Source organism: Myotis daubentonii, chromosome 9 (genome assembly GCF_963259705.1).
Source record: "Myotis daubentonii chromosome 9, mMyoDau2.1, whole genome shotgun sequence".
Taxonomy (NCBI): domain Eukaryota; kingdom Metazoa; phylum Chordata; class Mammalia; order Chiroptera; family Vespertilionidae; genus Myotis; species Myotis daubentonii.
Window position 1 is genome coordinate 86,461,054 of NC_081848.1, and position 22,114 is coordinate 86,483,167.

Below are 22,114 nucleotides of genomic sequence, written 5' to 3' on the forward strand. Positions count from 1 at the left end.
GGGGGCGTCGTGGCGCCAGGTGGGAGCCCCCGCAGCGCCTGTTCGCCCTCCGCGACGTGTCCCAGCCTGTGTCGCTGCGTGTCCACGCTGCGCGTCATGGTGTGGAGCTGTCTGCCTGGCGCATCTCCGAGCGAGCGCACAGGGTGGGCCGGGTCTGGGGCGCCAGGATGTGTCAGCGTCTCCGCTGCAGGTGCCCAGGCAGCTCCGCTGGCTGCCAGCTCGGCAGAGGCCAGTCACTGTGGGTCCACCGCCCTGGGGGCCGGGCCTGGGTGCTGGCCTCTGTGTATTGCGACGCCAGTCAGCCGGCCTTGTGTGTGTGTGGGGGGGGGTGCTGGCCCGTCAGTGGGTGAGTGTTTGTGCGCAGATGGCAAAGCGATGAAAAGCCCCCAATGTCCGTGCCAAGGCTGCTTGAAGGGCTTTGGTGTGACGGGGAGGCAGGTGGCCGGCGGGCGGGCAGCTGGCCGCCTCCCCAGGGACGTCCATGTCCTTTGGGGCTGCAGGGGAGACGCTGTGGGCAGCCAGGGTGCACCCAGTTCCGATTCCTCTTCCCTCCCTCCAGGCCCAGGGCCCCGGCCGTGCCCAGCCCCGCTGGGAGCCCTGGCCAGCACCACGGACGGCGCCCAGGAAGCCCGCGTGCCCCTGGACGGGGCCTTCTGGATCCCCAGGCCCCCGGCAGGGTCCCCCAAGGGCTGTTTCGCCTGTGTGTCCAAGCCCCCCGCCCTGCAGGCGCCCGCAGCCCCGGCCCCTGAGCCCTCGGCCTCGCCCCCCATGGCGCCCACGCTGTTCCCCATGGAGCCCAAGAGCGGCCAGGCCGACAGCGTGCGGGGGGCCGGCGCGCCCCAGGTCTGCAAGCACCTGGCGGAGAAGAAGACCATGACCAACCCCACGACGGTCATCGAGATCTACCCCGACACCAGCGAGGTGAACGACTACTACCTGTGGTCCATCTTCAACTTCGTCTACCTCAACTTCTGCTGCCTGGGGTTCATCGCCCTGGCCTACTCCCTCAAAGTGAGCGGGGGCGGGGGGCCGGCAGGGGGGGGAGAGCCCTGGCCTACTCCCTCAAGGTGAGCGGGGGCGGGGGGCCGGCAGGGGGGGGAGAGCCCTGGCCTACTCCCTCAAGGTGAGCGGGGGCGGGGGGGCCGGCAGGGGGGGGAGAGCCCTGGCCTACTCCCTCAAGGTGAGCGGGGGCGGGGGGCCGGCAGGGGGGGGAGAGCCCTGGCCTACTCCCTCAAAGTGAGCGGGGGCGGGGGGCCGGCAGGGGGGGGAGAGCCCTGGCCTACTCCCTCAAGGTGAGCGGGGGCGGGGGGCCGGCAGGGGGGGGAGAGCCCTGGCCTACTCCCTCAAAGTGAGCGGGGGCGGGGGGCCGGCAGGGGGGGGAGAGCCCTGGCCTACTCCCTCAAAGTGAGCGGGGGCGGGGGGGGCGCGGGGGGCCGGCAGGGGGGGGAGAGCCCTGGCCTACTCCCTCAAAGTGAGCGGGGCCGGGGGGGGTGTGGGGGGGTGCTGGCAGGGGGTTGAGAGCCCTGGCTGTACCACTCTTTCCCCCCTCAGAGAAGCCGTGGGTGCAGCAGGTGCAGCCAAGGGGGCTGAGGACTAGGACGGGGAGGCCAGCGAGGAGGCTGTGGGGAGCTCTGGGCCCCCGCCCCCCCATGCTGAGCTGGGAAGGTCCCGGGGGTCTTGATTGGGCTCTGGGTCCACAGAGCCAGGGTCTCTGTGCTGCCAGCTTAGGGGGCGGACTCAGGGCCCAGGGCCTGTCCTCTGGGTGGGGGCGGGGGCATTAGCCCTGGCCAGCTGCCCTGGACGGATGGGTATGTGGAGGGGCCTTGGAGTCCTTCCCCCCTGACAGGAGGAGGCGATGTCAGGGTGGCTGGAGACCTTGCCAAGCCCCTCACTGGGGAATCTGACACAGGGCAGACACGCGGAGGGCGGCCACACAGACTGGTCACCAGCCACGGCCCTCCCCCTCCCCCTTCTACACATGGTTCTAGACCAGGGGTGGGCAAACTTTTTGACTCGAGGGCCACAATGGGTTCCTAAACTGGACTCAGAGGAAGGAGCTGCGGCCGTGTTTCCCGACGTTGCCATGGTAACACTACTGCTGGTGAAGGAGCGGAGGGGAGAGCAAGAGAACCCTCCGCTCTTTCGGCTCCGGGGGCCGGATAGAACAGCTGAACTGGCCGGATCTGGCCCGCGGGCCGTAGTTTGCCCACGGCTGTTCTAGACAGTCTGTCCAGTGTCCGGGAGCCAGGGGGAGAGCCGTGAGCACGTCCTGTCCCATCCACTCTGAGCCCACAGCCTGCCCAGGGCCACGGCCCCCAGAGCCCCTCGCTGCTCTGAGAGGAGCTGGCCAGGAGCAGACAGGCCCCCCCCACGGCCAAGGTGGAGACAGATCCCAGGAGGGAACTGACCGCTCACACCTGGGGTGCAGAGAGCGGTACACGTGTGTATAAGGACAGAGAGCCCAGGGCCCTGCAGCCCTGCCCCAGGAGGCGGCCCCCATCTCCCCGTGGCTCAGGAAGGGCTCGGCCTGTGTCTCCCCGGATCACCCTCTTCCCAGATATGATGCCCAAGGTCGGTTCATTCCATTGGCTGCAGCTGACCAGCAAGGCGAGGACAGAGCGGGTGGGGAGGGGCCCATGGGGGCTGCAGGGAGGGGAGGGGCTGGGCCAGAGAGGCTGGGGGGGTGGAAGGACGTGGACTGTTCTGTCGCTGTGCCTCTGTCAGCCCACCCGCCCTGGCACCGCACATCTGACCACCTGGCTTTCCCTCCTCCTGACTCACCTTCAGCATCAGTATCGCTGACCGCCATTCATCCCTCAAATTCTGGCCTGTGTACCTGGTCCTGGGCTCCACCACATGGAACCATGTTATGTGAGTGAATGTGCGTGAGCGTGCATGTGTGCACAAAGTGCGTGCATGCATGCAGGTGTGTGTGTGCATGCGTGTGTGAGTGGAATTGCATGTGTATGAGCATATGTGCATGAGTGGTGTAGGTGTGAGTGTGCCTTGTATACTTATACATGCACGACCATGTGAGTGCATACGTGTGCATCTACTTGGAAGTGTGCATGTGTGTGCCTGAGTGTGGGCATGCGTATAGGTGTGTGCTCGTCTGTGTGTGCATGCGTGTGTGCACTGAGTGCATGAGGTGTGAGTGTGTGTGAGTGTGCATGTGTGTGCCTGAGCGTGGGCATGCGTATAGGTGTGTGCTCATCTGTGTGTGCATGCATGTGTGCACTGAGTGCATGAGGTGTGAGTGTGTGTGAGTGTGCATGTGAGTGTGTGTGTGTGCACTGCAGAGGCAGCAAAGGGAAGGGTCCCTGGGAGCTGGGGGTGGAGACCCCCAGGCCAGCCCCTGCTCGGCCTCCTCTGGTGCCCACAGCCTGTGGCATGGGCCAGCAGCAGGGGCTCCTGTTCGGAAGCTTCCTTCCTTCCTGGGCCTGGCTGGGGGCGGCCGGCTGGCATGGGGCAGGCCCATCTGCCGCGGCTGTAGGTAGGTCAGGACTTGCGTGGTGCAGGCTTTGCGGGGTGGGGGGCAGGTCGGAGCTGGTGCTTCTGAGGGGCAGGAGGAGCTCGCGGCCTCCACCCGGGGCTGCTCCCCTGCGTTCTTCCTTGTGGGCAGCGAGGGGGAGGCTCGGGGCTCCCCTGGGAGGGCACAGGAGGTGAGCTGCCTCCGCACGGGCGGGGAGGACAGAGCTGGCGGCTCAGGCTCTCACTCTGGCGAGTGCATCCATCTGTCCACCAGCTGCACCTCCCCGCCTGCTGCACCCACAGCATGGGCCGCCGGTCATGGCCCCTCCAAGGGCACCCGCAGGCTTGGAGTCCGGAGGCCTTGGCTGCGTGCCCAGCTGGGTCCCTCAGAGCAGCGAGCTCTTGAGACGCCCCCTTGCTTCCCCGAGCCCATCCCTTGACCGTTCACAGCCAAATAGAAACATCACAAGGCCCACGTCAGCCCACGTGGGCCGGGCAGAGGCTGGCGTCCTGTGGGTGTCCCTGCCTCACACATCTGTTTATCCACCTTCACGCCCCCCGTCCGGCCCCCGGGCAGCTCAGCTCACTGCAGGCCGGTTCTGCCACGAGGGTGCAGCCCGATTTTGCTCAGCCCAGTGTCCGGGGGAGGCAGACAGGCATCAGTTCTCTGTCCATGCCGTCTGCACAAGCTGCCCATCATGACCACTGCCCCCTCAGTACCCCCTGGCTTGGCATTGAAAGCCCCCTGAGACCCATGCTCACCCTCCCCTGGCCTCGCCAAGCGCCCCAGCCCAGCCGTCCTGCGACACCTCGTTTTGCAACATGCTGCTGCCCCAGCCCGAGGGGCTTAGGTAAGACCAGGTCTCTCTTCTGCAAATACTCCACTGACGCCCTCTGGTCGAGCCCCTCCCCCGCAGACACCCCATCCCAGCCATGGCTGTCCACCCACCAGACCCGTCCCTTCTTGCTGCCATCAGTGCCCCACCCAAGGGTCCAGGGGTGCTGGGTTGGGGGTGCATGGACAGGACAGGATGAAATGAGCAGCCCCGTGTTTCAGAGAAAGAAGATGAGGGTGAGGTTGGGGTTGGTGCGGGACGCTTCTAGCCTTGAAGGGCAGATGAGGGGACAGGTGTTCCCGAAGGAGAAAACAGAAAGACACGAGGGTGAGGCAGTCAGGGAACGGAGCAGAGGAAGATGGTCCAGGAAAGGCAGGCAGGAGGCGCCCAGTGAAGGATGGGGACCACCGGTGAGGGTTTGCCGTTCATCACCTGTGAAACGCAGAAGGGAGCGGTGTGAGCAGAGCTGTCAGTGAGGAGGAAGGCAGTGGGAGAAGCCCAGAGGCAGAGAGGAGGTAGGGGCCCGGGGCAGGGGTCCAGGCGACAGGGTATGCGGCTGGACCCAGCACAGGGATGGTGACAGGAGAGGAGCCAATGTAACCAGGACATGACAGCAGCTCAGTGGGCCCAGGAGGCTGTGCCACTTCTCAATGACAGGAAAGCCAGAAAGGACAGATGGGGAGAGGATGCTGTGTCAGCTTTTGTATGTACATATTTGCTCATTCCCTCCTTCAGAACATCAGCACCATCCATACACACGCACCCTCCATCATCCGTCACCCACCATCCATCCATTCATCCATCCAGCCACCCTCCATCAGCCATTTGTCATTCATCCACCCATCCATCCATTCATTTATTCATCCACCCATCATCCATCCCCCATCATTCATTCATCCATTCATCCATTCATCCATCCATCCATGTTTTTACATGTTCATTAAGCGTCTCCTTCCTCCGCTGCTCTTCTAGCTGCACCTCACTTTCCAGTGCCCGCTCATCGCGCTCACCTTTCCATGCATCTTCACTCATCTGCACCCTTTGACCCCACCCATCCATCCCCTATCATTTTTGTCTGTTTTCCCTCCCTTCTCATCCACCCATGTATCCAACTGGTCATGTACCCATTCATCTCGTTTGTGTATTCTCTTGCCTTTTTCTTTTCCTCCTCTCCTTTCACTCCACATGCTGAATTCATCAATTTACCAATCCATCCATCCTCCATCCGTTCGTCTATCTATCCACCCATCCTTCTGTCCATCCATCCTTTCATCTATTCATCTGTGCTCACTGCAGCCATTGATGCCATTTGTCCATCACCTACCTGCCCACACACTCACCCACCTCCCTTCCACTTCCTCTTCCCTCGCTTCCTCCTTCCCTTGCTCACTTTAACTATGCATCGGTGTATTAATCCACATATTGATGAAAATATATTTATCGGCCCTCTCTTCCTCACAGTTTTTCTTCCTTTATCCCATTTGCCCAACTTTCTATTTCATGCATCATGTACCCTGTTTTCTCCCCACACACGTGATACTCTTGTGTGTGTGTGTGTGTGTGTGTGTGTGGTGAGAGCACTTCAGATCTCCTCCCTCGGCCACTTTCAAGTACAGAACAGTATTACTAACCAGGTGTTTTATATAAACACTTTCAGACTAAAAACGTACAAAGCATTCCCGTGTGCTTTCCCAGACGCCTCGCCGAGGGGGACCCCTGCACCGTGTCCCCTTTCCTCGCCTCCCTCTCGAGAGGCCCTGTTAATGTGGTGCCCACGGCAAGGACTCGTCCAGTGGGACCACAGGCCGGCGGCAGGAAGGGGGCAGAGTGGGCCCCCGCTGCCCTGGCCCCTGCTCTCCGCCCGCCCAGCCCAGGCGCACCCTGGCTCCCCTCTCCTCTGGCCGCAGGTCCGGGACAAGAAGCTGCTGAACGACCTGAACGGTGCGGTGGAGGACGCCAAGACCGCCCGGCTGTTCAACATCACCAGCTCCGCCCTGGCCGCCTCCTGCATCATCCTGGTCTTCATCTTCCTGCGGTACCCGCTCACCGACTACTGAGGCCGCGGCCTGCGCACGAGGGAGCGGAAGGGCTCACTTTCAGGACGGAGGATGCCCTGGTGGGCAGAGCGGGCCGTCCGCCCTGGGCCCCGGAGCTGTGAGCGGGCAGCCCAGCTGGCAGAGGTTCCCACAGCCGGGGGCAGCGAGCTCGTGCAGGCCCCTCGCCTCCTGGCCCTCCACCTGCTTCCGGCCCCTGATCCTCCTGGGCTGCCGCACCCTGGCTTCCAGTGGCTGCACCCCCACCCGGGTCTCTCCGACCTGACACCCAACAAGAAGGGCTCTGAGGGAGCTTCCCCGTGTGGGGGCTGCTGGCATCTGGGGACTCCCTCCACCCTCCTGACCCAGTCTCCAAGCTGTGACCCCACGACCCTGCTCAGAGCTCCCGTGTCTGTGAATTTTCAATAAAACTCCTGCCCAGCGCCAGCCGGCTCAGCCTCTGTCCCTGCCTCGCGGGTGGGTGGGGTGCGAGCTGAGGCTTCGGGGGGGGGTGGCATTCAGAGGCTGCCTGGTGGGCCAGTCCCAGGGGCGCATCCCCGCGGACTCTGCCAGGGAAGTTTGCTCCCTAACCCTGGAGGTCTGTCTGCTCTGCAAGACAGGGGAGCAGCCCAGCCGGCGTTGCTCAGTGGTGGGGTGTTGACCTACGAACCAGGAGGTCGAGGTTCGATTCCCGGTCAGGGCACATGCCTGGGTTGCAGGCTCGATCCCCAGTGTGGGGTGTGCAGGGGGCAGCCCATCAATGATTCTCTCTCATCACTGATGTCTCTATCTCCCTCTCCCTTCCTCTAAACAAACAAACAAAACAGATGGGGGGCCAGGGGCCTTTTGGTGAGGTGCCCCGGGAGGACCAGGCCGCCCCCCTGGAGAGGAAGGAAGGGGTGCAGCAGGAACACGCTGCCCACGGGGCTAACAGTGAGAGCAGAGAACACCGACAGGTGTGGGGCTGGCACCTGGCCGATCCCGTCCACCTGGGGGCCTGTTGGCTCACCTGTGAAGGAGGGAAAAGGCCTTTGCTTTCTGAGCTGCCGTGAAGGTCAGCCGAGGGGAAATGGGGTAACAGTTGAAGGTCGCTGGTCCAGGGTCAGGTCTGCTCCCCCTGCTCCCCAGGCTGAGCTGCTCCATGGAGATGAGCTCGGCCCTTTGCCCGGGGTGTGGGGTGGCGGGGGGCGGGGGGCTCCTGGGGCTCCAGGGAGGCATGGGATTCAGCCCAGGAGGAGCCAGGGAGCAGACGAGGGACCCAGGTGCCCCTGAGCCCTGGCAGTGAGGGGCCACGGCCACGTGGAAACCCGAGGGGGTTCGTGCAGCCGGGTGTGGAGAGGGAAGGCCTCATGCGCCCTAGGCGGGGCCCACCCATGGCCCAGGGACCTGCAGGGAGACTCTGCTGCAGCTTTGGGGGTGGAGGGCGCCGTCTGGAGGGTCAGGACCAGCCTGGAGGTTCGAGGGGAGCAGGCGCCAGGGACACGGGTTGTGGGTCGTGAGGATTTAGGGTGTTTGCTCGTCTTCCTTCCCCTTAGAGGCCAGCAGCTGGCAGCTGCCCCAACAGGTGCCTGGGGGGAATGCCCTCGGACGAAGGGCTCGGGCCGCTCCTGAGACGTGCCCAGCAGCTGGGGCTTTCGGGCTCACGCAGAGACGCGCGCGTTTGCCTCCGAGCCAGCGAGTCCGTCTGAGCTCATACACATCCGTCCCTCCTGGCAGCGGGCACACGCCAGACCCCGGCACCAGCCTCCACGCGGGTGCAGGAGGGCCGTCACCCCCCACCCAAGGCGGAGCTGCACCCCTGCAGGCCCTCCCTCCCCCTCCCCATCCTCACTTGATTTTGCTCAGGGCCTGGCCCTGTCAGCCGGTCGGTAACTTCTCGTGAATGAGTGACCGGTCGCCTTGCTGCCCCCCGTCCGCGCCTCCGGCCCCGTGGTGACGGGAGGGGACAACGCTGAGCTGGTCCAGTGAGTAAACACCCTAAAGCTACCGGAGCCGGTGACAGACGGGAGGGACGAGACGAGGACCTCGCTGGATAGGGCTGGAGGGACCCTTACGCTCTGCCCCCACCACGAGGGCTACTGGCTGCAGCCCCCCAACAGCGGCAAGCCCCCCTCAGGATGGTCCTCCCGTCCAGTCGCCCACGCTGTCCACGGTCACCTGGTGAACAGGCTCGACCCAGGGCACAGACACGCAGTGTCCTTGATTGTCCCGCACGGTCTCTATTGTTTTGCTTTTCGTGCTTAGCCACCTCGCCCGCGTGTGTGTGCAGAAAGGCAGGGGTAAGGCCCATCGTCGTGGCTCAGTGGGTAGAGTGCTGGCCCTCGGACTGAAGGGTCCCGGGTTCAATTCTGGTCAAGGGCACAGGCCTGGGTTTCCAGCTCAATCCCCAGCAGGGGCCGTGCAGGAGGCAGCTGACCGATGCTTCTCTCTCACTGATGTTTCTCACTCTCTATCCCTCCCCCTTCCTCCCGTAAAACTGATTTTTTAAAAAGACAGGGGTAAGTTTCGTCTCTCCCTCTGGTTTTTGGAAAGCCATCCTTGGTTGCGTTGCGAGGCCATCGCTGTCAGCTCTCCAGCATCCCTGCCCCTGCAGGGCTGTTTCTAGCTCCCGGTTGGGTCTGTCTGTCCCCGAGCCAGTCCCACGTGGTCTGGATTACAGTGGCTTTTCACGAGGTCCCAGGATCCACTCGACTCTCACACTAACCTTCAAGAATTTCTCGATTATCCTACTTTTTTTTTTAATCCTCACCGGAGGATATTTTTCCATTGACTTTTAGAGAGAGTGGAAGAGAGGGGGAGAGACAGAGAGAAACATCAACGTGAGAGAAACACGTCAATGAGTTGCCTCCTAGACGCACTCTGACCAGGGCCTGGCCGGGGAGGAGCCCGCACTGACTGCACTCGAACCCGGGACCAGTCCACAGGCCGACGCTCTATCCACTGAGCCAAATTGGCTGGGGCCGGCCGGCTGAGCCATTTCAGGTGACTTTGCTGTGGGTATTGGAGCCAGAAGTTATTAGTTGAAGGCACCTCCCTATTATTCACAGTATGCTGATATCGACATTTTTTACGGTAATGCCGCAGTTATGCAAACCTTTGCCTTCTGTGACATCGTGGGCTGAGAGGGCAGCGCTGACTGAAGTGATGGGGGCAGACTGCACAGACCTGGGACTCTGGCTGGAATCAGCGACCGGCAGCAAGTCCCCCACCCCCTTGGAGAACTCAGCTCCGGAAATGCCACATCAATCAGGTGACGTCAGCAGGAGCCTCTCCCCGGGGCTTCACCCCTGACCCCCCAGGGGCTGGGCAAGGAAGAAGGAGGCCTGGGGTGTGGGGGACACGGGACGCCGGGGCCAGAGAGACCCGCCCCTCGCCCGTCCCATCTCTCAAGCTGGAGTTGCTGGCCTTTCGTGTGGGCTGTTGCTTGTTTCGCATCTGGGGCCTCCTGGCAGCCCTGGCAGCAACGGGCACAGCAACGGGCACAGCAACGGGCACAGCAAGGCCCGGCTCCGCCCGTCTCTGCGTGGGTCCCCGGCCGCGTGCGGACCTGCTCGGGTCAGTGTGGAGCTTCTTCCCCAGGACTGGCCAGCGGAGGCCTCGGTGTCCTAGGGGCACCGGGAGGGCCTGGCACCGCCGGGTGTGGGCCACGCGTGTCGGGGACCTGTCCCATGGCCAAGGGTCGGGGCGCTCGTCCGACTCTGCAGAGAGAACCGCAGAGCCAACAGGGTGTGAGCAGAGAGAAAGGGGCTTATTTTAAGGAACTGACTCGGCCAGCCGATGGGGAGGCTGGCGGGGGCGGGAAAGAGTTGCAGTTCGAGTCTGGAGGCCGACTGCGGGGACTCCCTCGCCCCCAGGGAGCTCAGTCTTCAGCTGGTGGGCGAGGCCCCCCCACACCCAGACGACCGCCTGCGTCTCCCAGAGTCCTGGTCGACGTCGCATCTCACCCAGAAACACCCGCACAGAAACGCCCAGAGGAATGTCTGACCAGTGTCGGCCGCGTGGCCCCACCAAGTCGACAGGCAAAACCAGCCACCGGCGTCAGGATTGTAGCCAGTCGTCCCCTTGCCCGTGTTGGGCCAGGACGCGTCTCTGGACGTGAACTTGAACCCATTGTCAGTGCAGGAGAGAGCGGCCTCCTCACCCACCAGCCCCACTTCTGGGTCTAGATCCACCCACGGGAGTGAAATCTGCATCTCGAAGAGACTCATCTCCCCACGTCGATGCGGCACCACCCTTAACGGCCGCGCAGGGAGCACCAGGCCATCGACGGGTGAGGGGGTGCGGTGCCTGCGGGCAGGAAGTGCTGTTCTGGGGGCCCAGACGAGGAAGACAGCGCTGGGCGGCATCACCTACGTGGGGATCCAACAAACAAACAAGTCAAACTGGAACTGAGCCTAGGAGAGTGGTGGCCCGAGCTGGGGATGGGGGCGCGGGGGAGGCTGGTGAGAGAGAGGCCCGGGTGCGGGGCTCAGCGGTGGAGAGTCGACCTAGGAACCAGGTCAGGGTGCGATGCCGGTCAGGGCACAGGCCCCGGCTGAGGCTCGATCTCCAGGGTGGGGGGTGCAGGGGGCCGCTGATTCATGATTCTCTCTCATCACTGATGTTTCTATCTCCCTCTCCCTCTTCCTGACTCTCTGAAATCAATAAAAAAATTTTTTTAAAAAATAAATAAAGGTGACGGGAGGAACATTAAGTCGCTTCGCAGGCCCCGTGAGAGCATGGCTCACCCTCCCCGCGCCCCCTCCTGGAAGCAGGCGCTCTGTGCAGGACAGGGACCTGGTGAGCAGGCAGGACGCTGCTGGGAAGGCCGTGGGCGCCCCCTGGTGTCTGTGAGGGTCCTGCTCGTGGACAGTCTGGGGACACCACCAGCTGTGCCAGGGCTCAGAGGCAGGGACACCCGGCAGCCTGGAGCCAGCCCTGAGCCCCCCGAGGGACCATGTCCAGGCTGGCCCACAGTGAGGGCATCAGGGGGCCCCATGGGGCCTGTGGGCTCAGGGCACCTGGGGCCGGGGCATTGAGGGGACCTTCCCAGCCCCCCACCCCTCTGCGCCTTCGCCTTCTGCTCAGCCTTCCGGGGGTGCGTGCCTGATGAGACCAGGGACCTGCCCTCGGGTCAGATGCCACCGGCTCCGTCTCACTCCCCTGCCCTCCCCCTGGTCTGAGCCGCCCTCCCTGTCCCCTCCGCGCTCAGGGCCTGGGTCCTGGCACTGGGCCACAGGCCGCGAGGAAGGTGCCCGCCTTGGCCGGCTCGGTGCCCCGTCCCTGTCCCCCTGCCAGCACCTGCGTCCTTCCAGGTCCCGGCTCGAGCCCTGTCTCCATCCCTCAGGGGCCGCCTGTGTCTTAGGGAGACTGGTCCTCCCCATGACCGTCCCCAAGTCACATGATGTCTGTGCCTCCTTCTCTCGACTCTAGGCTCCCAGGAGTCACAGGGGCCATCCCACGAATGAGAAAATCAAGTGGGAAGACACACCTGGGCTCACAGGTGCCACAGGGAGTCGGCAGGACGGAGAGGGCGCCACCTGGTGGCCGCGTGCGCACCCAGAGGAGGACCAGCCACCAGAGGGCAGGGGTGGGTGTGCAGGAGGCAGCTGATGGATGTCTCTCTTGGATGTTTCTATTGCTCTCTCCCCTTCCTCTCTCTCTCAAAATCAATAAAAACATTGTTTAAAAGAAAAGAAACGTCAATGATGAGAGAGAATCATTGATCGGCTGCCTCCTTGCACCCCCACAGGGGATGGAGCCCGTAACCCGGGCCTGTGCCCTGACCGGGAATCGAACCGTGACCTCCAGGTTCATAGGTCGATGCTCAACCACTGATCCACCCGGCCAGGCCATGGCTATACCTTGTCGCCCTCACTGAGCATGGCTCCCACCCTGCCCCTCCTCCGGGGCAGACGCACTAGCTCATGACCCCCGGGTGGGCGACGGGGCCACCCTGGGCTCCCCCTCGTGACCTCATCCAGACGTAATTAGCTCCTAAAGACGCCCCTCCAAAGGCCACCACCCTGGTGGTTAGGGCTTCAACACATGAATGTGGGGGGCGGTCACCAGGCACTAGCAACCCCCCACTCAGCTCACGATGGGACTAGCTCTGGCTGCTGGCCGGCAGGCCCCTGCCTTGGGGTGCCCAGCCCGGGAGTAGAGCTGGCTGAGGGCCTATGGCGTTGGAACGCTGGCCCCCTCTCCAGGAGCCCCCTTCTCACGCTTCCCCCCGCCGGGGCATATGTGCACACTCGGGGCAGTGGCTGAGGGGCCACTGGGGACATGAACCCCAGCAGTGACACTGCCTGTGGGCTCAGCCGGGGCAGGAGAGGTGCCGGTGTGCAGGGCGGACACCCGATCCCTGGCCTCCAACACCAACGGTGTCCTGTCCACCTGTGTCCCTCTGCTGCTCATCCCCTCCTTGCATCAAGCATTTATGTGGTGCCGACTGCATGCAGAGCCAGGATGGGAGATACAGGGAAGAACAGGAGAAGGGAGCCGGTGTGTGCGGGGGGGCCAGGCCGGGTCCCAGGGACCCTCCAAGGAGCTGCTTTTGTCCGGGAAGCTGGAAGGAGGTCGTTCATCTCCTTTATCTGCTCGTCATCCAAGAGGTAAACCCCTAACCCCCATGACGAGTGGGAGCACCAAGGAAGGTTCTGGAAATGAGCCATTACCAGAGGTGCACTTGGCAGTGCATCCTGGGAGACGGTGGCTCAGGTCGCAGGGGCTGGGACTTCAGAGATGGGGCAGCTCCGGCCTCTGGGCCCTGGGACAGGATCCTGCCAGGGAGGGGGAGAGGGAGCCAGTGAGGACAGGAGGACATGGCCCTCGGCAAGGATGAGGGGTGCTGACCACTGCGGGGACCCCATGAGCAGCACAGCCACGGGATAGGGTCCCTTGCTGAGACCCAGAGGGGGTTCTGCAGGAGCCCCAGTAAGAGACCCAGCCCCTGAGACCCCGGGCCCCCAGGAGGTGGCAGCCAACCCTACAACCACGGTGGCCACATGCACCCCTCAGCCCCCCACCTCCTGCAGCCGCACGGGGGGCCAGGAGCTCTGCTCCCTGGCAAGACTGTGCCCCAGCCGGGCTCCGTGGGACAGAGAGGGTCAGGCAGGAACACCAGCCAGCACACAGGCATCGCCCCCCTGCCCAGAGCACCCAGCAGTGGGCACAGTGACAGGGCCCAGGCGACACCTGCACAGACAGCAATTGTTCAACACGTAGCAAACGTGTAGCCACCAGCAACCTTGTGGCTTGAGGACAGCGAGCCCTGAGCAGCAGGCAGCCCCTCCCGGGCCTGGGCGCCCACAGCTGCAGACGGGGCTCCATCAGGGGTGCGGGGCTGTGTCCAGAGCCCACGGGGGGCACATGCAGGCACCAGGGGCCCCGCTGACCGCCTCTCCCACACTGACTTGGGCTGTGAGCCTGAACCTGAGATCAGCTGAGTGAGATCCCATGGGCTCTGCCTCCTGGGCCAGGGCCCCATGACTGTGTATGGAAAAGGTCTGCAGGGACACCGCTGTCCAGCAGGGGGCAGGGGTGGGCGTGGGCTGGGCTGAGCTCACCTGGCTGCAGGGCTGGGCTGGGGCTGCCTCAGGGACAGGGGAGGGGGCCCACCGGGGCCCTGGGGTCTCCCCTGCAGCATCGAGGATCAGCCCACCTCCCCGTCCTGGAGGTTAACCTCCATTCTGAGCCCGTCACCCGGGGTGAAGCCGTCCGTCTCCCACTGACACCTGGGCTCACGGAGGCCGGCAGGGCAGCCCCTCCCTCTCCTGGGTCCAGGCCGGGCCGTCCACGTCGGCCCAAGTGAGGGCTCCAGGAGCCCCTCTACTCTGTGAGGAGGAAGGGCCCCTTCCCAGCCGGGGCGGGGAGACGGGGGTCGTGACACAGCTGTCACCTCCTGCATGTGCACAGCCTCCTCTTCCCACCGGCGCCCGGGACCGCACCCCCACCCCCGCCACAACCCCCCAGAGCCCAGGAGAAAGGACAGGGCACTTCCCCTCTCACCCGGACACGGACACACTGCGTGTGGGTGACGCTGAGCACGTGGCCCTTTGTCATTGGGAGAAACAGGGGCAGGTGTTTCCAAACCCCCAGTGTCACTGAACACTCACACCACCCAACCTGTGGGGAGACACCTGTGACCACAGGGCAGAGCTGGCCCCTCACTCCTAGAGGACGGCACGATTCACTCACCACCCACCCAGAATGCAACGGGCCCCGTAAGACGATCACCCTGAGCCTGAAAGTGTTGAACCACATCATGAACGAGCAGGAGAGAAACGTGGGGGAGACGTGAGGGAGCCGGGAGGGGGCGTGGGGCCGGGGGCAGGCACAGGGCCGCTCCCTGCGGCTGTTTATCTGCAGAAGCACCAGCAGGCGCTGCAGGAGGAACGCTGGTTAAAGGTCCCGACGTGACCACAGGGAGGGCACAGCGGCCTTGGAATGCTGCGAGCCAGCGACCGGGCGTCAGGGCAGGAATATCCTGGAGACGCGCGCACGTCCTGCGCAGCTGGCATCGCCCACCTTTGCCAGGAGACGTCAGGCCTGGAGCCCACGCAGGAGGCCCAGGAGGAGGGAGGCGGGGGACCCGCCCTGGGACCGTGTCCACTTCAGTCCATGGGGATTTTTTACCACAAAAAGTGTTCTAATTTCTCAAAGCCCACTAGTTGTTTCTGAAAAGCGAGTGTATCACAGACCACCAGCAGCGACGGCTCACACACAGCAGAGCCGTGCTTCTCATCCCCGGTGTGAAGTCGAGGTGGAGGGCCGTGGAGGAGGCCCCCACACACACCAGGCGCCCCCGCCCCTCGGTCTCCGCTCCCTGATCCCGGCGGGAGGGAGGCTCCCTTAGGTCTGACAGGGCTGCTGGGCGCCTGCCCTGTCCTCACGCCCGACGAGCCTGATGGGGATTGGGGGGCCGGGGGGACAAGGATGCCCCAGCCTGCTCAGTGCGCTTCTGTTAAGACACAGAGTTAAACAGCGTCTCCGTGTGACCCCAACCCGACTCCCACTTATATCCCCCAAACAACTGAGAGCAGAGGTTCCCATAGGTCGCTGCTCACCCACATGCACAGCAGCCAAAAGCTGGGAGCAGCCGCGTGTCCACAGGCAAATGGAAACACAGACGTGGCCCCTGCACACGGAGCCTCACTGGGCACCCAGAGGAAGGACATTCTGACACCTGTGCCCAGGGAAGACCCGGGGACGCTCAGCCCAGGGGACAGGAGGGCGGAGGACAGGAGCCTGCCTGAGGGTTAGCCACCTGAGCGGCCCTTTCTCCGTGGCCAGGGGCAGGGATGCGGCCGAGGCTGTGAGGGCCAGGAGGGCCAGGGTGGCCTGGAGGAAGGGCAGGGGACAGCGGCGGCCCAGCCCCCAGGCCCTGGGTTGACCGCTCACAGCAGCGAGCGGAGGGGGTGCGAGGGGGCGGGGGTCCCCGTCTCAGAGGGAACAGGGCTCAGGCATTCGGGTCGGCACCCCCGTGGGCGGAGGGGCTGCCTTTGTCCTGGGGGCTTTGGGGAGCAGGTGGGGCCTCCCGGGGGCAGAGGATGGACCTGCAGGTCTCACCCCGTGGGAGGGAGCTGCCGGCCCAGCCAAGGCCAGAGGGCCGGGCGCTGACCTGCTGCTCAGAGGGGCCTGGGAGCCGGCGGGCACGTGGCCTGGGGTCAGCAGCCTCTGCCCGGACGCTCCCTGGGTGCTGAGGCCCTTCACCAACACCGGTCACAGGGGTCAGGAGGGCTCAGGGTCGGACAAGCCCTGGGGCGTGTGGGGATGTGGCTCCAACAGCGTGTGGGGGCCATGGCCAGAGTCAGAGGACAGGGACCCCAGGATCCATGCTTGTCCACGCGGCTCTGGGGGCTGAGAGGACGAGGAGGGACCCGGGCCAGTGGGGAGAGCGGGGCCACGGCCCCAGAACAGCCCCCAGTCTCCACGGCTGGAGCCACGGCCCCACAGCTCCTCCTTGGCCGTCACCGACCCCCACCAGCTCCTGCCCACCAGGGCCCGCACGCTCGGTCCCCGTCCAGGGCGGCCCTCAGTGCATGGACAGTCCTAGATCCTGGGCCCCTCTCGGGCTCTGCTCCCAGAACCCTCCAGAGGTTCCGGCATCCCCTCCCACAGGCCGGTTTGGGGCAGAGAAGGGCCCTGCCTCCAGCTGAGGTGCTGTCTTGGGCTGAAGGCACCTCTGTCCCCCTCCCAGGGCCCCTCACATCCCCCAGCCACTGCCCACTCAGCTCAGGCTGATCCTGGGGGCCAAGCCGGGGGCCGAGGGGTCCCAGAGGGGGTCGTGGGGAGATGGCGTGACTCGTGGGGAGCCCCCATCGTCCCGGGGGTCCCGGCGAGCCCTGCACAGCATTACTGCCACATGAAAGGGAAGGGGGGTGGGGGGCGGCCTTGGTGTCCTGTAAACACGCTGATTTCTCAACGTAAACCAGATTCCAGCCCAGGACACAGATACACATCTGCGTCAGCGCCCCCGCCCTGGGGGCCCGGGCCTGGTATCGCCGCCTCTGGGGCCTGTCAGAGTGACCGCTGACACGTTTCACAACCAGGCAGGACTGGTCTCGCATTCCTGCCCCAAATCCCCCTGATCTCTGCAATGTCAGGTCTTCTCAAAAACACAAATATTTGGTAACTAAACGACCAAGTGGGAAAGCATGGGATGTTTTCGCAACTGGAAAACGCCAACTAAGGAAGGGAATTCTGCGACTCGCCCACCTTGGGCTGAGCTGGGAGCTTATCTCTCTGGGAAGAATCTGCTGAGGCCAGGGCCTGGGCCGGGCGGGCGGGGCGCCCCGAGCTGCCTCTGGGAGCTTGGGAGCTTGGCCTGGGATGAGGGGGGCAGCAGCGAGGGCCTGGAGAGGGGCCCAGCGACCCCGACTCTGGGACCCCAGTTTTGGGGATGGCGGCCCCGAGGTTGTGAGCAGCTGTGGCAGCACCAAGGACAGAGGCCTTGGCTCAATGTCAGTGATGAGCTGAGCCTCCTGCCAGAGGCTGTGTCCCCCCACTCCCTGCTCCCCACTCCCCTGTCCCTCTCCTGCGTGGAGCTCGGCCGTGTGGGGAGGGAGCAGCTCCCCGTACAGTCAGCCTGGCTCTGCCCCCTTTCTGGTCGGGGGGCTCCCTGCCGCACCAGCTCAGAATCCGGGTCTGTGGGGGCCTGGCCTGGAGTCTGCGGGGTGGGGAGGTGTCAGGGCCTGGGTTGCTAACGTGGGTGCCCCTCTGCTCCCAGGGCAGCCCGACCCCTCCTGTGCTAGAGACGAGTCTATAGGGAAGAGCCAATCTGCCGGGGGACCTGACCCAGGCTTGGGCCCCAGATGGAGTCCCAGGCGCCCCTCTCTGCAGCCACGAGCTGAGAATGACTGTACATTTTACTGCTGAACAGAAATCGGAGAATAATACTTTGTGCCAAATGAACACCACGGGACGTTCACATTCCAGTGACTGCTTTCCCGGGGCGCAGTCACCCCTCCGTTCAGGACGGCAGAGCAGAGCCCTGGCCACAGCGCCGGGGGCGGGAGCATGGCCAGGCCCTGCGCCCACCATGCACAGCAGCCTCAGGCCCCCACCGCAGGGTCAGCCTCTGGGGTCTCCTCACGCAGCCGCCTCGGCCTCGCCCAGGAGCCGAGGGAACAGGGGGGGGAGCCTCCTTTCTGCCAAGGCCACCCGGATGCTCTCAGCATTACTGGGGGGCCACACACAGTTACCCCCTTGAGCTCCAGCCTGCGCTACTGGGTCACAGGTCACTCACTCCTCCTCGCGCCATGACAGGGCCAGCCAGACCCGAAGACTTCGGTCCGCGGGCCGGACGGCCCCCACCCCCGGCTTAGAAAGCGTCCCCTGCGCCCGAGGGGTGGTGCCTCTCCAGACCCTGGGCTCCCAGGAACCTGGCCAATCCCCACGTGCATTTCGGAACATTAGCTTCCGGTGGATCGGGTGCGGGACCCAGGGCAGAGGTGGTCCCAGCCCTGAGGGGGGTCCCAGTCAACCGGGCAGGACACAGAGGGGACGCCAGCTGGTGCCCTGGGTACTGGGTACAGCCCAGCCACGGCCTCGGTGCCAGGAGGGCCCACAGCCCCCCAAAGAGCCAGGGCACAGGCCCACAGGGACCCCCGGCCTGGCTGCCGTGGGAACACACGTCTGGATTGGAGACCAGGGTGCATGTGCTCACTCTGAAGGAGAGTGAACCCCACAGTTTGGTTCCCTGGCCTAGGGCACCAGGAGAGCCACAGAGAGTGGGCTCTGCGCGGGCCGAGGGGGGCAGGGGACTGCTTGGTGGGCAGTGAGGAGGCCCCCCCTTCGGAAGGGCTGAGCGAGCCTGGTCCTGCCGTGGGAGAGTTATTTCCTAGGAGTCTCCAGGGCAGAGGCTGAAATGGCCTTGTTTACCGTTCGCTGGGAGCCAGAGGCCCTGCTGACTTTCCTGATAAGGCACGTCCTCGCTCTCAGTTCAGCCGCCTGTACATTCCAGGGGGCGGGGGGCGAGGGGCCCAGCAGATACCGCCTGGAGCCGCTGGGATCAGCACTTCCTGCCCTCCTCGGGGCTGTGACCTTGTGCCTGGTGCTCAAGCCCCTGCTGGGGCCCTCACGCTGTCCATTTGGGGAGCAGGAGTGAGGGAGGGGAGAGCAGAAGGGTCCCCCATTACCTGTGTGTGACAGGCAGCCCCCAGACATCTCTGCAAGGCCCGTGTGCCCCCCTGCCCCCTGCCACCCAATTCACAATCGAGGAGACTGATGCTCAGCGGGACTGGGAAGCTGGCCAAGGTCACCTGTACTGAGGGCCACGCCGGGGCCAGCACCCCAAAAAGTCTCCATGGCCTCAGACAGTGTGTACAGACATCAGCCAGAAGTATGAGCCACAGAACTTCCTTCCCAGCTAAAGTCACTTTCTCCCAGATGCAGGAGAAGAGCCGGGTCCGGGGACCATGTGGGGGAGCCCCTGCCCAGGCCTCGCTGGCACCGGCCCCTCACGTCAGCAGGCCCGGCACCCCTCGATGGCGCTGGGCTCCTCGGTGCTTTCTGCAGGGGTTGCCTCTCCACAGGGCGCTGTCGGGCGTCACGAGTCCCTGGGGGCTGAAGGCCACTTCCCTGTGGATCCGGTTCCCTGGGCCCCAGGGCCTCCGGTCCTGTCAGCGGTTCTCGTGACACAGACCAGCCAGTGTGCGTGTGCGGGTGCCTGTGTGTGAAGGGTTCCCCTAAGGATGGGCTCGGGAGATGATGGGGGTGAGCCCCAAATCTGCAGGAGGCCCAGCAGGCTGGAGCCCCCAAGAGCAACTGGTGCCCCTGACGTCGGGGGCCGTCTGCGGGACTCCCTCCCCTCAGGGGGCTCAGTCCTTGCTCTGCTCGGGCCTCAACTGATTAGATGAGCCCCCCCAGCTCGCAGAAGACCATCTGCTTCACACCCAGTCCGGAAAAGTCAATGTTAGAGGCCCAGCCCCACCCCCCTGAGTGGACACGTACAATTAACCACCACAGACAATAGAATTCATCTTGCTGTACTCAAACTAGGCTTTCCACCCCGGCTTGCATGGCTCCATTCGGTGCAGTGTTGTCTGTCCCGGGCACTGAAGGGTCTTGGGTTCAATTCCCAGTCAGGGCACATGCCCAGGTTGTGGGTTCAATCCCATATCAGTGTGTGCAGGAGGCAGCTGCTCAATGTTGTTTTTCTCTCTCTATTTCCCTCTCTCTTCTTCTCTCTCTCAAAAAATAGCCCAGGGACACACAGCCTGGGACAGACAGTCCAGGACACACAGCCCAGGACACACAGCCTGGGACACACAGTCCAGGACACACAGCCCAGGGCACACAGCCAGGGGGACAGAGAGCTCACAGGGGTTTGGGGCTGAGTCTAACATTCACTTTTCTGGACTCTGAGTGAAGCAGAGGGTCCTCCGTGAGGTGAGTGGGCCTCATCTAATCCGTTGACGGCCTGGAGAGCGTGGGGGGCCGACCAGTCCTCTGTGATCATTAAAGTGCACTGGACGGGAAGTGTCTGTGGACGGTGGGGTGTGAGCTGCACTCTGCGCTGCCCTCGTGCTGGGATGGATGCTCTGTGGTCTCCACCACAAAGTGTGCATCTGTGGCGTAAGCCTCCTGAGGTGCAGTTGGGTACAGTTGCCTGCACACGTGTGAGGGGCATCGCTCCATCCACTTGGACCAGGACCCACCCCGACACCGTCACCCCCCAAGGGAGCACCCCTTGCCCGTATGCCTCCCACCGGGCTCGCCCTGCGTGTTGCCACATGGCCCGCTCTCGGTCACGGTGCTTTTCAGGGAAGAGCCTCATGACACAGGTGCCTTCGGGGTCTGGCCTTGTCCCTCAGCACGATGGTTTGGGGACACCCCGTGTCCTTGCTGCGTCCATGGCCCCTCCTCTGTAGCTGAGCGGGACCCACTACAGGGAGAGTGTGGGCCATGGGGGGCCCTCAGCTCACGTCCCCCAGCTCGCAGGCCCCACACTGGGCTCTCCCTGCCCCCCTCCCCCCGGGCGCTCAGCTATGCGGCCGGCACCTGTGGAGCGTCTGCTACGTGCCAGGCACCGACCGGCCGGAGGGATTCCAGGAAGCCAAGCGGCCTCGCGGGCTCAGGTGATCCTGACACGTCAGCCGGGAGCTGCAGAGGCTCGCGTGCATCTCGGTGCCAGTCCTGAAGGTCACAGCCCAGAGCTGCTGAGAGAAGAGGGGAACTTGAAAAGCTAGCAATGCCCGCCCTCCTGCCAGGCGGCCTGGGGAGCTGGACTTAACCACCTTGTGGGGGGCCAGGGCGACGGCACCGGGTGTGAGTTCACACGGCCGTGGGTGAGAGTGGGAGACGAAGAAAACGTGCGATGAGAAATGTTTTTTAATATATTTTTATTGGTTAAGAGAGGAAGGGACAGGGAGAGAGAGAAGCATCCATGATGAGAGGGAGTCATGGACTGGCTGCCTCCTGCACACCCCACACTGGGGATCGAGCCCACACCCGGGCGTGTGTCCTGACCGGGAACGGAGCCCCGACCTCCTGGTTCATAGGTTGGCGCTCAGCCACTGAGCCACGCTGCCAGGCGTAATGGGAAGTGCTGAGGAGGAAGGTGTAAGCCCACCAGCACCATGACAGCTCCGTGACGCAGCACCCGCGGCCCAGGGTCTGTGCGGGCTGGCACCTCGTGTGGGAACATCCGATCCCTGCAGCAAACCCCGTGGAGAAAATGACCATCAATGAAAGGACGTTTAGTCCAGTGATTCTCAACCTTCCTAATGCCACGACCCTTTAATACAGCTCCTCATGTTGTGGGGACCCCCAACCATAACATTATTTTCGTTGCTACTTCATCACTGTCATGTTGCTACTGTTATGAATCGTCATGTAAATATCGGATATGCAGGATGTCTTTTCATGGTTACAAATTGAACACAATTAAAGCAAAGTGATGAATCACAAAAACAATATGTCATTATATCTGTGTTTTCCGATGGTCCTAGGCGACCCCTGTGAAAGGGTCTTTCGACCCCCAAAGGGGTTGCGACCCACAGGTTGAGAACTGCTGGTTTAGTAGCAGGAAGAAAGGTCTTAAGACAAGACTTACTGACCAGAGAACAATGCGTGCCCGGTGGGAAGACGTGGTGTTGCCAAGGGAGCCTGCCCACGTCATCGCCCCTGCCTGCAATAGGGGCTGTTCACCCTCGAGCTCTCTCTGAACGTCGCATCAAAGGGCATGCGGGCAGAGCAGCTATTAAAGTTTTTAAAAGCAAGATATGCAGGCAGAGGCCCAGATGTCCCAGCCGATAGCAGAGCGGTGACTCAGCCTGCGGACAGGACTGA

The 22,114-nt window shown here is 63.8% G+C and overlaps 1 protein-coding gene across 1 annotated transcript; it reads left to right on the top strand.

Moving 5' to 3' along the window:
* On the top strand, positions 1-6,787 carry IFITM10 (interferon induced transmembrane protein 10). The gene is made up of 2 exons (XM_059710596.1): positions 1-1,011; positions 6,215-6,787. Exons 1-2 carry the CDS (start codon positions 97-99, stop codon positions 6,362-6,364), a joined length of 1,065 nt encoding a protein of 354 aa, XP_059566579.1. The 5' UTR covers positions 1-96; the 3' UTR covers positions 6,365-6,787.
* The last annotated feature ends 15,327 nt before the right edge of the window (positions 6,788-22,114 follow it).

Excerpts from the sequence above, each read along its gene's own strand:
- IFITM10 (XM_059710596.1), top strand. The coding sequence starts at position 97 with ATGGTGTGGAGCTGTCTGCCTGGCGCATCTCCGAGCGAGCGCACAGGG. Across the intron at positions 1,012-6,214 it reads CCCTGGCCTACTCCCTCAAA|GTCCGGGACAAGAAGCTGCT; the intron begins GTGAGCGGGGGC and ends CTCTGGCCGCAG.